The 15,896-nt window shown below is 40.7% G+C and overlaps 1 protein-coding gene across 1 annotated transcript in view; it reads right to left on the minus strand.

Moving 5' to 3' along the window:
* Positions 1–1,679: 1,679 nt before the first annotated feature.
* Positions 1,680–15,896, minus strand: part of SDC2 (syndecan 2) — a 138,352-nt gene continuing 124,135 nt past the window's right edge. The window contains exons 3-5 of the mRNA XM_063924161.1: positions 9,562–9,704; positions 6,218–6,332; positions 1,680–4,151 (exon numbers count right to left, since the gene is read on the minus strand). Coding sequence (XP_063780231.1) covers positions 3,988–4,151; positions 6,218–6,332; positions 9,562–9,704 — 422 coding nt within the window. The 3' untranslated portion in view covers positions 1,680–3,987. The remainder of the gene's footprint in view (positions 4,152–6,217; positions 6,333–9,561; positions 9,705–15,896) is intronic.

Here is a 15,896-nt window from a genome sequence, read left to right on the forward strand (position 1 = left end):
CATCTGTTGTTAGAGATCTAATTATATTATAAAGTATAAATAAACCATCTTTAATATAACTTTTTTTTCCAGTATTGAGGTGACCCAGAAATAAAGAATTAAAATGGAATGGTATAAATTAGATATCTCAGGGTGTGATCCAGGGGACCTATTTGCAGCTGTACAGATGCAGCACTATGATGTATGAATGAGTTACATTGATAGGCTTTGTGTCTCAACATTATCAGTAGCCCCTAATAAATTGGAAGGTTGAGTCTTCAAATTGAACAAAACCATATGACCCCCCCCACACCCCAAACCCTGGTTATAGAACAAAACATGTTAGTCATGTGTAATAGGGATGAGCCCATTTTTTTTGGTGACATGGTTATGATGAATAGTAGACTTTCTAGCACAATTGGGCCATGATGTATAAAGGGAGTTGCTCATTCATGAGCCAAGGTAGATCAGGGGAGTTGACTGTTCATACTGTGTTTCCTGGGAATGTTGGAAAACGGGCAGAATGCCTCTATACAGAGGCATAACTCCCGATGACAGCGGAAGCACTGGCCTCCGGGTTCCAGTTGTCAGGGGGGCACCAAGGTAGAAAGACAGAGGGGGACTGCTGAAGTAGGACATATTTCTCTCCACTCGTTTCATAGTGATTTGCTGCAGTCACTGCTGTTTTTGCTCACAAGCCTTCTTTTGGGCCCCAAGAGTCTTGGAATGTGTGATAGCAGATCAAAGCGTGTATATAGTGAGCTACAGGTCTGATGTCTCTTATACAGTATGATGAAAGATAGGGGAGCACACTTTTTTTTAAGGAAGTGCACTAATTATTAAAACTAAAATTATGGGGGTATTTATCAAAGCTTGGAGATAATGTGAGATAAAGTACCAATCAGGTTCTAACTGTATTTTTTGCAGACACAGAATGTAAAATATAAGTAAGAAGCTGATTGGCCTGTACTTTATTGCTCACAATTTTTATCTCCCTTCGAGCTTTGAGAAAGAAAAAAACACTCATGGTTCCATTTGTTATCATTTGCAGTCTTCACCCGAAAATAATGATTCCTTATCACTACAATTAGCTACAAAATGGAATCTTTATACTCCAAGACGTATCAATGGCAAGACGCCGGGGCAGGGGCTTCAATAGCAGCCAATCCCAGTGACTACTGAGAAGTAATGTGATCCCATTGCGATCACATTACTTACTCCTTCGTCCACTAAGCTGCGTTACTGCACACGTGCTGACAGACATCAGCACATGTGCAAGCCAGTGCCCTTGGGGGGAAAACTTACACCACTGCCTCTATACTAACTCTCTTATATAAATACTCCAGTGAAAACTAGCCAATTTGTTTTACAAATCTTTTTTGAATTACTTTATTGTGATATAAGGCACAAAAAAAGAAAATGCTCTAAAGTGTAATTTTCGCTGCATTTTCCATCCTTCACAACCTACTTCATTTTGTCCCCTATTTGATCACTTTTGTAGTCATTAGTAATAAGAGCAGTTTTTTCTCCAACACAAATTAAGCTATTCCATAATCAGCCTTTGATTTAAAATCCATCATTTTTTTGATAAAAGCATATAAAAAAAAGGCACACATACAAAAAAAACATTATCCAGGGTTCTGAACACAAGGCCGTATGATGAGAAATAATGACACATAAAAAGGTACTATTAGGCCACATTTTGTTTTTTTGTTTTTTTTATTTAGTAGTGTTTATGTTCCCAAGTTACATTTTAGGTCTACTGATGTAAGACTACAAAATTTCCATTAGATTTTTTTTTTCTGTGCTTATAAAATACCAACATTTTTGTTTACGGTCATACACTCTGTAACACAGTCTGCAACAAGTTACATGGAATCATAGGCACTTCAAAGGCTTTAAAAAGACTTGTACAAATTAAATGCATGGTGAAAATGACAAAAAATTGCTCTTGAAACTCCTATTCGTACCTTCAGGAAACAGAAATAAAATGGGAAGGAGTTTGTACAGCGGCCACAGACTTCTGCAACTTTGTCAGAATACTGTTCTAGTCTTTGGATTTGGCTCATCTATAGTCCATATCAGGATTAGGCAGCCTGTGTAGCTCTTGGGCTGCTTTTAAACGACAAGTTCCAGCACACCTTGCCAGCTGAAGAGCCTCCTATAAACTAATTATGGTTGCTTCTCTTATGTAATACATTTTTGTAGCCAAAGTCACATCAGTAAATGCTATGTATCACTGGCCCTCTCCTATAGAGGTTATTAAAGGTGCATAAACTCTTAAAATGAATTGGACATTATAACAAGTTAATAGGCTCATCTTATAATTGGTTATGCATGCCTGCTATTTTCATTATAATTAAAAAGAGCCCTAAACTGTATTTTGGCTGCAATTTTATGCCTATTATTTACCGGAAATTTCCGTCAATTATAAGAAAAAGAAAAACAAGGACGAACAAAAAATAGTATTTTTTTTTTTTTTTAACTCTAAACTCCAGTTGATTCAGAAACCAGATTTTGAACCGTTATTCTAAAAATGACGCCCAGTAGTTATAAGTAACATTTCAGCAAATAATTGCAATTTGACAAAAATAATTATCTTTGTATAACCACTGTATCTGTTTTTAAATGTAGAAAAATATAAGGCGCTAAAAACCCCAATCTTGTGAAGGCTTTATTACATTGTTTAGATCTGTCGTTCCATTCTTGAAAAAACAAAACAAAAAAAAACAAAAAAACTATGAGATAAGGAATTTATTTCCCTGCACTTAAAATGTGTTCTTAATTAAATATTGGCATGACTTAGGAAATACAGCTATTGATGTGTTGCTGTATTAAATGGGACCCCAGGTGGTTTATTTAACGAAGCGTCGGGTAGTAAAACCTGCCCCTTCTGATGGTGTTTATGCCCAATGTTTAAAAGGGCAATGATCTTACTAGCAATACATGGCTAGTAAAAGCATTGGCCTTTTAAATATCTAACTTAAACGCTATCTGAAGCGCCGGGTTTCACAACCTGACGCTTTATAATAAGATCCAGATCTCTGACTTACAAAAAACATAAGACATTACAGAAAAAACCTTCACTATATGATAATGTATAGAAACAAACAGAAATAGGATAGCTTCCCTATAATATGTATATTATTTAACGTAGGAGTAAATTAATACCTTTTATTGTAAAGGGGTGAAACAATATTTGGAAAAATAGAATAAAGTCTGCGACAACACTCATTTAAGAGAGAATGCACCTTTAAATAAAAGAAAGTAGTTTACAAAGTAACAGCTTGTAAATAGATATTCCAACTTTGTTTTTACACATTAGTCAGCATAGATCGGTCAGAAAATACACTGAAACAGAGCAGTAGTGTAAAAAAATGAATATCATTACACAAATTTATACAAATGTAATGTTTACATAGAAAGGAAAAAACAAAAAAAAAGGAACAAAAAATAAAAAAAAAGTACATTTACACTAATATACTGAATATCTGAGTTCTAAGACAATTGCACCAAGACAACTACTAAAAGGCATTTGTTTGGAAACAGATAAATTAATGAAATAAAACTAAAATTTGAAAGATCTGAGACATGCTAAAAATATTAAACAACCTTTCATAGACCCAAAGATTGAAAGACACCATTCTCGTTGTTTTATTTTTTCGTATGTTTATGCATAAAGGTCCGAGACATCTTGGTGAATACCAATGGTCTTATAAAATAATACTCTGCCACTGCTACCCACTGAACAATGCAAAGATTTTGAATTAACTTTTTTTTTGTTTTGTTTTTATTTTTTTAATGAATACATGAAGGTGTTTGTATTTTTATTTATAATTTTTTTTTTAAATACAATGGGATTTTTTTTCTCATACCATAAACTCGCCTCCGATGCTCCTTACTGAACGAAAAAAAAAAAATCTTTTTTTTTTCTATGCAAAAGCTTTATTTAAAAGAAAAAAAAAAAAGTTCAGTGATCTCATAAAAAGAGACACTTATAGATGAGTTTTATGCATAAAACTCTTTAGTCGGTGCCTTTTGGTAGACCGCGCTGGATGGTTTTCGTTCTCCCAGATCATAGCTACCCTCATCCTTCTTCCTCATGCGGTAAACCAGCAGCAAGATTAAGAATACAGCAAAGAGAAAGCCAATGCCTCCACCAGCAATGACCGCTGAAAAAGAAGATCAGATACGGCGTTTAAAAACATTGCGTTGGAACTGTAAACTTTGTATAAAAAAAAAACATTGATCCTTACAGAAAGTCCACATGCACATTTGTTCCGTATATGCAGCACGCCTTCACAAAGTGGAAGCACTATAAACTTTTACTCCATAGGATGTTCATCGAAAACTATGTGCTGTATATACACGGTCGAGTCACATTATTAAGACCACCTCCTACATTTAACGTCAGCAGCGAGTAGCCCATGTAGTACATCACGTGTCGTTCGCTGGCTTGGTGGCTATATAAGGTGTGCGGTAGGCCATTTGCACACATCACTCGTTGCTGTCGGTGTGCGGTAGGCCATTTGCACACATCACTCGTTGCTGTCGATGTACGGTAGGCCATTTGCACACATATCACTCGTTGCTCTCGGTGTCCGGTAGGCCATTTGCACACATATCACTCGTTGCTGTCATGGGTAAAAGGGGCAATTTATCAGAGTTGCAAAGAGGGATGATTATCAGCTTTCGGGCCAAGGGTGGCAGTATTTCTGACACAGCACAGTCTGTGAACTGTTAGTGTGCTGCTGTGGTGAAGGTGTATTGTGACTGGACAAATGGCACCATTGAGAAAAACCGACGTGGAAACTGCAGAGCACCACGTGCCATTGATGTGAGAGGTGAATGTCGGCCACGAAGGTGCGTGAGGGTCAATCAACACACTACAGTGGAGCAGCTCACCGTCAAAATGAAGCTGGGGGCTACCAGACGTGTGTCTAAAATGACAGTTCAGCCCGTCTAGCTGCTGTCTGTGCTGCACACGGCGGTTACTCTGGCTATTAGCTGGTGGCCATAATAATGTGACTCGACTGTGTAACTTAGATGTTTTATTATTGTATTGTGAAATAAGGCACAACCAGAATATTTACATGTTGAAATAATCTCTCCCCTGCTTTATTAGTGATGCCAAGCCTCATTCTCTTCTCATACACTCTTTATCAAAGTAGCATTTTCTCATGAACAAAAATAAAACTGTTCCATTATCAGCTTTTTAATGAATGTCCACTGTTTTAGATAAAAGCATGTAAAAACAAAAGATAAAAAAGTACTTATTACAAGGCTATATGAGGAGAAATAACGGCCCTAAGTTATATCTGAGCCGGGATACAAAAATTCCTTTTGAATTACATTTCGGTGATGTAACTAATAGGGTTACCGTCATATTTTGCAATACAGTCTAAAGGAGGTATTCAATGACTGGTCATATGTGGTTGCGATGTGCGGCTGCGCACCTCACAGATATTTACGGTACAGCAATATTACAGATTTTGCAAACATCCGCCTGCATTCTAAGTCTGATGCATTTCCACAAAAGAACCACCAGCAGCCAGGCAGCCACAAGAGCAGCTGTCACCACTAGTAATAGTACTTACACCTACTCCATGCTGGTGTAGAAGATGTGACAAAAAGGTGTGCACTCTGCACATGTACAACTCCTACTTCTCATACATGCGAACACTCCGTCGCTGCCCAGTAACACCAATTTATCCATCAGTGAGAAGTGTCTGAGATGCGTCCAACTCAGAAACGTTTGCACTGTTTGCGGTTTGCAAATAATTGCAAGATGCGTCCCCTTTCAGACTTGCGTAGAACGGAGAATCGGGCCCTATATGCACAGCTGGTCCACTACAAACAGATAATTAAATATGGAAGCAACCAGTGCTAGGTGTTCTCTCAGGTGGTAAGTTATCTCTTTACTATGCACATATAGATGGCATAAACTGTACAAGCACATTTTATTTTATATACCCCTTAACTTATCCATAATGAGGAGCTGCAACTAAGCGCGAGGGGCAATTGCTTGCACCTCTAAACCAAATGAAATGGTATCTGTGGTTATTAGAGGTTCTTAACTTCCAAATGACTATTATATTTCATTTACAAGGCACCACAAAGTGCTGTACGTTGCGATGTGTAATGGATAGGTTTGTAAACACACAAGGTCCAGCCAGGTACAAGCTAAAGTAAACGTACTATACTTGTATAGAGAGACACGCACAAATCTTACACTTACCTGCAAGAACTTCTGTTCTGTGGAATAGGTTCTCAGACTGCTTCTCTGTATGCACGTCATTCTCACTGGGAGGCTTACTCTGTATAGGGTCTGCAGGACTCTTTCTCTCCGGCTTCTACACAAATATAAATAGATGATATTAGATTCACTGATATTTTGTTTTTGCTCTTGATTACTTTCATCACGGACTACTAAATGACTATGCTGCCTTTAAATCCTCTCATTTATAAAACCAGTACAGAAACACACTAGATGTTCAAAGGAAGTTCATATAAAACCTTTACAAAGTTATTATAACTGGTAACAAGTAACATTTGAAAGCTACACTTGCTTACGTCAGGTGTAGTGACTGCCATGGATTATTTGGGCAAAGTTAGGTTGGTATCACTGGTGTGATGCAGGTTTGGTTTTTCTACATTTACATACACTAAACTCTCAAAGCTCCAATTCGTTCCTGGGTAACGCCCATCCCCAGTCACATGACTGCATGCTGGCGCTGTAGTGCTCTCCTGTGACATGGAAAGTATATCCCCTTCTCTATAATGTGATGCGACAAGTTTAGAACTCAGGGCAATGGCTTTCAAACCTGCCATCACAAATTGTGGGGCCCAGTACAAATTATACAAGCAGGGCCCCCACCGCACCAACCCTGGTCCAGTGCATGCGGGGGTGTAGCGTACTACGATCACTCCCCACTATATACTCAATATTTGAGTGGACGCAGAGATAAAAGTCACCCATGCCTCACTGACCTTTTTTCCATCCGTCACTCCCAGCTTCTATTGGCGCTCAGCAAAGATTGGGACCGCCCCCTTCTTAATGCCGCCATCCAGTGCACCAATAGCATTGCACCATTTCATTTTTGCTGGCACTGCAGCTCTTTGCCCAGAGTCACTCTGTGCTTATGACAGCCACCACAGTGAGTGACCACCAAAACATTCAACGGCCCACGCGCATCCCCTTCCACTCCATCTGCAGCACCCCCACAGCTCCTCATTGGGACCTTGGTTTTATTAGATTTGCATTTAGCACAACATTAGGGAAATCAGGAGATCAAACCTTCTAGAGAGGACAGGTGAAGAAGTTGTCCATAGCAACATCTCCACTTGTCTTCTTCAGACATTTGATACATCTACCCCAGTGCCCTAATCAGCAAATTCCTATCTTGGTTCTGTAATACATATAGATGCAAATGAACAAACATTCTATCAATATATAGAGCTCAGTAATATGTCGGTGCTACAAAATCTAGAACATGTAGAGCACAAACGTATTCTATAACAAAGAGGTTACTTAGGCAGAGATGGAAATAAATTATCACTTAATATCTATTTCCACATGTGTTCTATTGCTGATCAGTACAGTTCTGCAGAAACTACTGACCATCATAAAAACTTAGAATTTGACCACAGATCGAACCAATTGGCCAATCTAGAATGCTTCTTTTTTAATCATATGGTTACCTCAAACTCTATTTGATTCTTATTTCTTTGTAAGGATACTTATGTCTATCCCATGCATGTTTAAATTGCTCTACTGGCTTCACCTCTACCACCTCTGCTGAGATACTTTTCCACTTGTCAACTACCTTTTCTGCATAAGAGTGATTCTACTGCAGAACAAAGCACCCCATATGAAGAGACTCAGGTGACCTACAATACACTTGCCTACTCTCCGAATGTTTGAGGAAGACTCACAATTATGGGGTAGCTCTCCCATTACCCCAGGAGAGTAGACTAAACAAGTAAACAGACCTCCCGGATCCTACACTGTATTTCTGCAATGACGTTATTTAGCATGAATTCCATCGCCATAGCCTTGCTCAGTCATTTAGGCCACAGGAGGCATTGGCCTTGATGTGAATTTACTCAATGTAGCAACATATATAGTCTACATAGGAAGATAAATACGAGTAACCTAAAAAAGTATCGTTCAACTTCTAAAAAAAATAAAAAAAAATAAACACTTATTTTATTTTTCATTGGATGGTGAAGGCACTTTAAGTTTACTTTTGAATAGAAATTGATTGTCTTGTTTGTTTAAACTAAAATAAAAATTATTTTCCACCATCAGTTGAACAGACACCGTTTAGATGCATTTATATGAGATAATGAGGGTATCCAATGCACAAAGCAGAGATCTGCACCACATACAAAGATCAAATCTGTATACATACAGAGTCAGAGCGGAAATGCACAGAAATACCCGACCTAGATGAAAACAATTCATTAAGCAGGACTTGCTGGAGAGATAGTATACGCCAATAATTACAAGTCATCTCTATGTCTATGATAATAACTAATAAATGACTTTGGAGATAGGTGACGCTATAAGTGGCTTAGAATGCCATTGTGCTGGTACTCACAGTTTAGAATCTGAATGAGGATTTTACAGAGCATTGGAGAAAAATAAAGACTAAGGGATCAATTTATCACCATCCGCGTGTGACGATGTAGATGACAGGTGATAAACTCGACCAGACTCACTGCGATAATTGAGTACATCGCAGGGATGTATCAATTATCACATGCAGGGACAGAGCTTGCGACCAATCTCTGTACCTGCAATGCCCCTCTGCAGCATCATCAGGGGATTTTAATTTAAAAAAAAAATACCCCGATGTCCTGCTACACATGCGCCGCAGAAGAGTTCCCCCTCTCCAGGTTTATACTTACCAGTCCCTCGAGCCGATGTCCGCTGCTACCAGGAAGCTGCCAGGTGCCGGGTCCTTCTGTTCTTTGACCCCCCCGATGCTGTAAAGTGAACTGCCGCTTTGCAGTGTCACTTTACTGCACCGGGGGTCACAGCGCAGCATATGTAGGACCCGGCGCTCGGCAGCCCGCACAGGAGCACTGATCACCGGCTCCTGGACAGGTAAGTATAATTTATTTATTTTTTCCTTTTTTTACACTGTGATCAGCTTGTGTGTCCATTGGACAGACATAACTAATCACTGGAGCCCGGTCCCCGCACAGCTTTTATCTGCCAGGGGGCAGAGAAAGGTGGGCAAAAGGGTGCACTTTGCAGCGCTGCCCTGTGATCTCGCCAGCCTGAGCTGGCGAAATTATCACAGGGCACATTGACGTATTTTTATTTTTTTTACATTTTTATTTTTATAAATTCGGCAACATCGCATTTCCCATTATAAATATGGGAAATGCAATGTGGGTTACTAAAAAAAATTACACTTAAAGGGTTTGGAACAGTTTCTCATGAGAACTGCTCCAAATGCCCTTTAATCCATTCAGGCGATGCTAAAATAATTATTATTTTAGTAAAAATAAAGTTAATAAATAGGCCCCTACAAATGAGTACAATACATACAGGAGGGATGGTGATCATACCTCTGGTTCTATTAGTATCTTCGTCTGCATATTCAGCGTGGTCATTTCTACAGCTGGAGCGTCGCTCGTGGGTGGGCTCTCTGGAAGCGATCGCAGGGTCGTTATCTGCACAGCGACTTCTTCATCTTCGGCATCTACTGTCCCTATTTAATGAGACAAACAGAAAAACGTAAACTTTCGTAAAAAAAAAAAATCATAGTGCGTGCAACCTTCTTGTTAATCAATAAATTCAGCATTGCTGGATCCAGTCTCCCAGACATAAAAACAGTCAAATTATGTATGAACTTATTTCTATTACTTATAGTGAATGCAAAAAGAGCTTTGATATGTACGGTATTTCCATTTTCTGAGGAAACGTATTGTGCAACATAGAAACACCTTGTTTGTGTGACAGTTAAGGAACAAAGTTGTGTGCGGATTCAACATAAGCAGGTAGATATTAACAAGTATTGGAGAGAGATAAATAGGAGTACTTGCCCAAAGCAGTCTACCTTATCTGTGCCACACTTGTCTGTCTGCCCCTCCCCTTTAGAACATAAGCTCTCATGAGCAGGGCCCTCTTCCCTCATGTGCTTATCCTTTTCTTACTTTAATAATCTTCCACTACATCAAATCCTGAGGTTTTCTGCCACCCCGATACTTCTTCAGTGTCATCTGCTGATGTAGTTATGTTTATGTGGGAAGCAGTCATGATCCCAGCTGTTGGGATCCCGGCAGCCATAATACAGACGTCGGAATACCGACACTATTCTACATGCCGACACCGGCATCCAGAATGGGTGCACCATCCCGACAGCCAGGGTACCCAACAAGGAGACACTGCAGCGCTGGAGAGGTAAGCTGTGTAAAGGGGGAGGCAAGGTTTAGGCACACCTCTGGTTAGGGCACTAAAGGGGAGGTTAGGGTTAGGCGGGTGGAAAAAGGGGAGGTTAGGGTTAGGCGGGTGGGGAGAGGGGAGAACACCCCTTACTCACCCCTGTCGGCATTTTATTCAGTGGGATCCCGGCGTTGGTATTTCGCAGACCGGGATCTTATATTGATCCCATTTATGTACCCTGTACTTGTCCTATATTGTCTTCTACTGTAAGTCACTGCTTTCCTGTTGTGATCTCTTTCATTGGGCGCTGCAGATTCCCTTTGGCGTCATATAAATAAAAGGATAATAATAAAAGCAAGTGACGTTTCACTTGTTATTATTATTATTAATAATAATAATAATAATTTTCTAATAAATACCATTCTGAGGCAGGTTCATTCTTTCTGACCTCTTTTGCGGTCCTTCTACAGAATGTATATTATTGATACTTACTCCTCCACCAACATCCCTTACGATACTTTGATTGGATTTCCCACCACATTGTGTCTTGGCTAGTGTTGGTTTGTATTGATTAATGACTTTAAAATCCTGTACGGTATCAACTTGTGTGGCTCGTAATAGCTTGCAGTTCTGTCTACATGTACTCACCGATTGGGTTTGAAATGCCGGCGGTCAGAATACCGACTGCGGCATACAGATTGTGAGAAATCCCCCCTCGGCTTTCCTCTCCGGCAGCCTGGCAGCGCCTCGTTCAGGATGCCGGCGCCGGCATTCCGATCAGTGACAGGATTCCAGCGTCAATATTTTTACTGCCGGGATCCCGTACTCACACCCTCCCTAAACATGAGCATGTGCAGCGCTGCAAGATTCCACTGCAAAACAGACTTGCAACTTTGCATCGGGCCCCTATGTAACTACTTAACTCACAACCTTGTGATCATAGCATGGTTCCTCCTACGTTGCACTGCCCCCAAAGGACCAGGAGCTGCATTAACCTGAACTGGCTGCATAGATATCCTGCAAGGTCTGCGGCATAATAATGCCCTGGATGTGGGAGTCTGTTTGCCGGTGTCTAGTAGGTTACCCCTCAGCTGGAGCAAGACGTCGCCTATGCTCATTCACCAGGCTTGCTTTATGGTCACTGACAGACACCCCACTTCTGCTAATGTTCTACACTATGTAGACAAAAGTGATTAGACACCCTTTCACATGCTCGGGGGGAGCAAGTCACATGGTGTTCTCCTGCAGCAGACAAGTGTTCATGAAGGTATAAAACAGATAGAGGGGCACTGATTAGGTCATTTGTTAATGAAATGGCTTGCCGGAAGGAGCGAACAGAGTTTGAAAAGGGGATCAGATCGGAGGTATGGGTGTGAGAAGCATTGCAGATGTTAGAAAGGTTCCAAAATCCACTGTGTCTTTTGTCACTAATGCGTGGAAGAAGACCGGCCATTGTAGGAATGCACTTCACCTTGGAATACCGCAGAAATTGCAACCCAGGGACTGGAGAGTGATAACCAGGGGGAAAGAACAGCGGTTGTCCAATGCATACCACCGCACATGAGTTCCAAATGGCCACTAATGTGCCGTTTAGACAAGAAGACTTCGTAGGGAGGCCGATGCACTTGGATATTATGGATGAGCAACTATTCATAAACTTCTAATCACAAAGAAGAATGCAGTTCATCAATGGTGTAAAGAGAACAAAAACTGGACAGTGGAACAATGGCGGGGAGTGTTATGGAGTGACGGATCACGGTTTACACTTTTCAGATCAGATGGTGCTTGTTTGGGTTTGGTGATTGCCAGCAGAATGTCTGAAGCCAGAGTGTACAGTACCTACAGTATAGCATGGAGGTGGTGGCGTTATGCTGTGGGGCTGTTTAAGCTGGCTTTGCATGGGTCCATTAGTTGTAATGCATGGTTACATCGTCTCTGAAAAGTATAGAGATGTTCTTGATAACTCTTTGCTCCCTACATTGTGGCAGTTCTTCGGAAACGACTAATGTTTTTATCAGGACGACAATGACACCTGTCATGTTTTCAGGGCGACACTGGACTCGTATACAGAAAATTCAGTGACCTGGATGGATTGGCCAGATTGGTCCAGATCTTAACCTCATTGAGAACCTCTGGGACAAATTGGAGCGACTGGTGCTTTCTAGGCCAACTCGACCTTCTTCAGTGTCACAGTTGGTCATTGTACTTAAAGTGAAATGGCAAAACATACCGCGTGCTCTTGTCCAGGAACTTGTGGACAGTTTGCCAAGAAGGGTGTCTGCACATGGTGGACCTACAAAGTATGGACATCAATAAAACCTTGTGGATCTATTTGCAGTCAGTGTCTTGTCTACATAGTGTACTTTGTGGCTTTCAAGCTTAAAAGGTTAAGAGCTCTGAGTCATTGGATTTTTGCAGGTTTGTTTGCCCAGCACTAAAATCCTCTACACATTCCCATGCAAAATAATTGCTTAAATATTGTGAAATGGAGAAATCTACTATTACTTACACTACAGACTGAGAAGTTCCATAAATATCTTGTTTTGAAAAAAAATCAAATAAATAAAAATGTAAATGATAAATAAATAAAAATAAAAGGTAAACAGTAAAATAAAACAATCTGAAATGTTCGATTTAGTTAAATACTACCTCAATATTGTTCTTCTTGTCATGACCCTAAAACGTACAGGGGTCAGAAGAGCGCTATACATTACGTATTGTATGCAGTAGGACGAGATCATCCTATGCCTTGCAGATCATTGAATCATTCTAACTGCATCTATACATGATAGGCATTACGGTATAGTTTGTCTGTATGGACAGCCTTCCTCCCATTATTTGTCAAAACACTAGTTACTGTAGCTGTGTGGCACAAGAGAGAATTATAATAGTCTGTGACATTAGGTTGTGGGTTCTTCTGTACACAAGCCGCCAGGGTCTTTCCAGGTTTCCTTATACTAGCTTACATGGGCGTAAACTCATCGCTTAATAAGTGTTTGGAAATAGATATTCCTTTACCAAAAAGCCTCTTCCTGCCACTGTCCCACATGGACATGGTGATGTTGCCAGGAGGTGTTCCACCTTATGTAGATGAAATAGCTCTTTTCACTAGGGGCACCTCCAACCATTGCTCTATATGGCATACTTAATAGAGCCTACATCATTTTGTGTGTTTAAATAGTCTATGGACTGCAGTCATATGCAGAAGCTTTGGCCCGTGTGGCGCAAAATTTCCCCTCTCTGCATCAGTGTTTTGGGTACTGACCACCTGCCACCCAAGGCACCTATCTAAACACCTCTATGTCACTACTGGGCAGGATTGCTTGATCATGAACCGGTGACTGGTATACAAAGCCTAATTATTTAAATATCAGAGTCGCTCCCATTGAGGAAGGTTACTTCACATGGGTGCCTCCTCTCACCACTCTTATTTTTTTGTGACAACTGAGCCACTAATAATTACTTTTAGATAACATTAATACCCAACCACATATAAACGGCCACTAAATCTACTGGGCTGAATATCACCCACATTATAATCCTAAGGAAACCTATAAATACTGGACATGTCTGTCTCCTTATTTCAGTGGGCCTTTATCATCCCCCTATGTCTTGAAAGGATTTAACATGATTCTAAATAGTTTTGAGACTTTGGGGTAGATTAATCAAGGCTTTGAGAGAGATAAAGTGGAGAACGATAAAGTACCAACCAATCAGATCCTAACTTTTCGCAAACACAGGGGAATATGTACTAAGGCTTGGAGAGTTATAAAGTAGAGATAAACTACCAATCAATCAGCTCCTATGAGTTAGGAGCTGATTGGCTGGTACTTTATCTTTCTCCACTTTATCACTCTCCAAGGCTTAGTATATCTCCCACAGCCTGTAAAATGGCAGAAACGGATTGGTTCATTGGTGTATTTCTAATGGGTGCAGTGTGTGCGAAGCACATGGGCCCTGGGTTCCGGGAGGCCCAGACAGCACCCATGTTTAAATTACTTACATTTCCAGAGTCCCGCGTTGGCACTGCAGCCACGGCAAAAATCACAGGCAAAATGGGCGCATGCACAGAAGTGATTAGTCACCGGAACATAGTGGACGCCATGTTTCCGGAGACCAGCGCATGTGCAAAGGGATACCGAGTAAGCACACAGGCCCGCTCCTCGGTTAAAAAGCCTCTGGATTGGTTGGTACTTTCTCTCCACGGCTTAGTACATCTCACCCACAGCCTGTAAAATTACTAATTGGTTGGTCTCTCCAAGATTGCAATCTTTGCCTTTTTATATGTACTTTGTAAACCTCACAAATTCATGTTATCATTGTTGACCCAGAGAACTATGTCAATATTATTGAGAATCTAGGGTTGTCACCTAACTAACCATCGTGGTCTATCAACTAGTTGGCAAATCAACTAGTACTCCAGAATGTCATACATGGACAACAGACCTATAGCTGTCTGAACAGCTCAAATCTGAATTTATGGTAGAAAATATGCATCTCGCTTCGCTTGGTAGTCCAGTAGAGACCTACAATCATGACTTGGCTTAGTCACTTGATAAAGTCCCTCATTTAACTCTTCATAGATCCAAATAGAATATAATGCACTTTTCTCTCATATTGGCTTTTAGGAAGTACTTATAATAACAGTAGTAGGCAGTGGCAGAGGTGGGGTTGCAGTGCAGTCCAAAACTCAAATAGGGGAGCCGCACCAACTGCCAGGGAGTCCTGGACAGCGATGCTTGGCAGTGTTTGGGGTGGCAGTTGGTGTGGCCCCCTATTCGAATTTTGGACTTTGGAGTCGCCACTAGTAGGTACTTGTTAAATGTATGAGTTATAGAATTAAACGGGGCAAAGATGACTAGGTACAGGTGATGGGCTCATAAATTAAAGATCAACCATTTCCTCCAGAGGACAAAAAATACATATATTTCTCTATCGTCCTAAGAACCTGCACGCAGGTGAGTTCACTTCTTCTCCCCTCTGTCCCTCGTTGCAGTGATCCTGTTGCCAGCAGGAATCACTGTAAAATAAAAAACCTAAGCTAAACTCTCTAAGCAGCTCTTTATGAGAGCCACCTAGAATTGCACCCTTCTCGGCCGGGCACAAAAATCTAACTGGAGTCTGGAGGAGGGTCATGGGGGGAGGAGCCAGTACACACCACCTGACCTGTAAAAGCTTTACTTTTGTGCCCTGTCTCCTGCGGAGCCGCTATTCCCCATGGTCCTTTCAGGAACCCCAGCATCCACTACGGACTCCGAGAAATAGAATTATCGGTAAGTAAATTCTTATTTTATATTTATACATCCTGCAGGTTACACAAGATGGGAGATGCATCAAGCCTTCTTAAGAGTGAAGAAGTGGACAAATTGAGAAGTTGCTTATAGCAACCATTCTATTTAATGATATGAAGAAGGTAATTGGTTGGGCAACTTCTCCAATCTTTAGAAGGCATGATGCATCTCCCCCAAATAATATTCTTTAAATGCTTGTAGCAAACATTCAAAGGTGGGTCTTATGG

The sequence above is a fragment of the Pseudophryne corroboree genome, chromosome 5, assembly GCF_028390025.1.
Source record: "Pseudophryne corroboree isolate aPseCor3 chromosome 5, aPseCor3.hap2, whole genome shotgun sequence".
In the NCBI taxonomy this organism is placed as follows: domain Eukaryota; kingdom Metazoa; phylum Chordata; class Amphibia; order Anura; family Myobatrachidae; genus Pseudophryne; species Pseudophryne corroboree.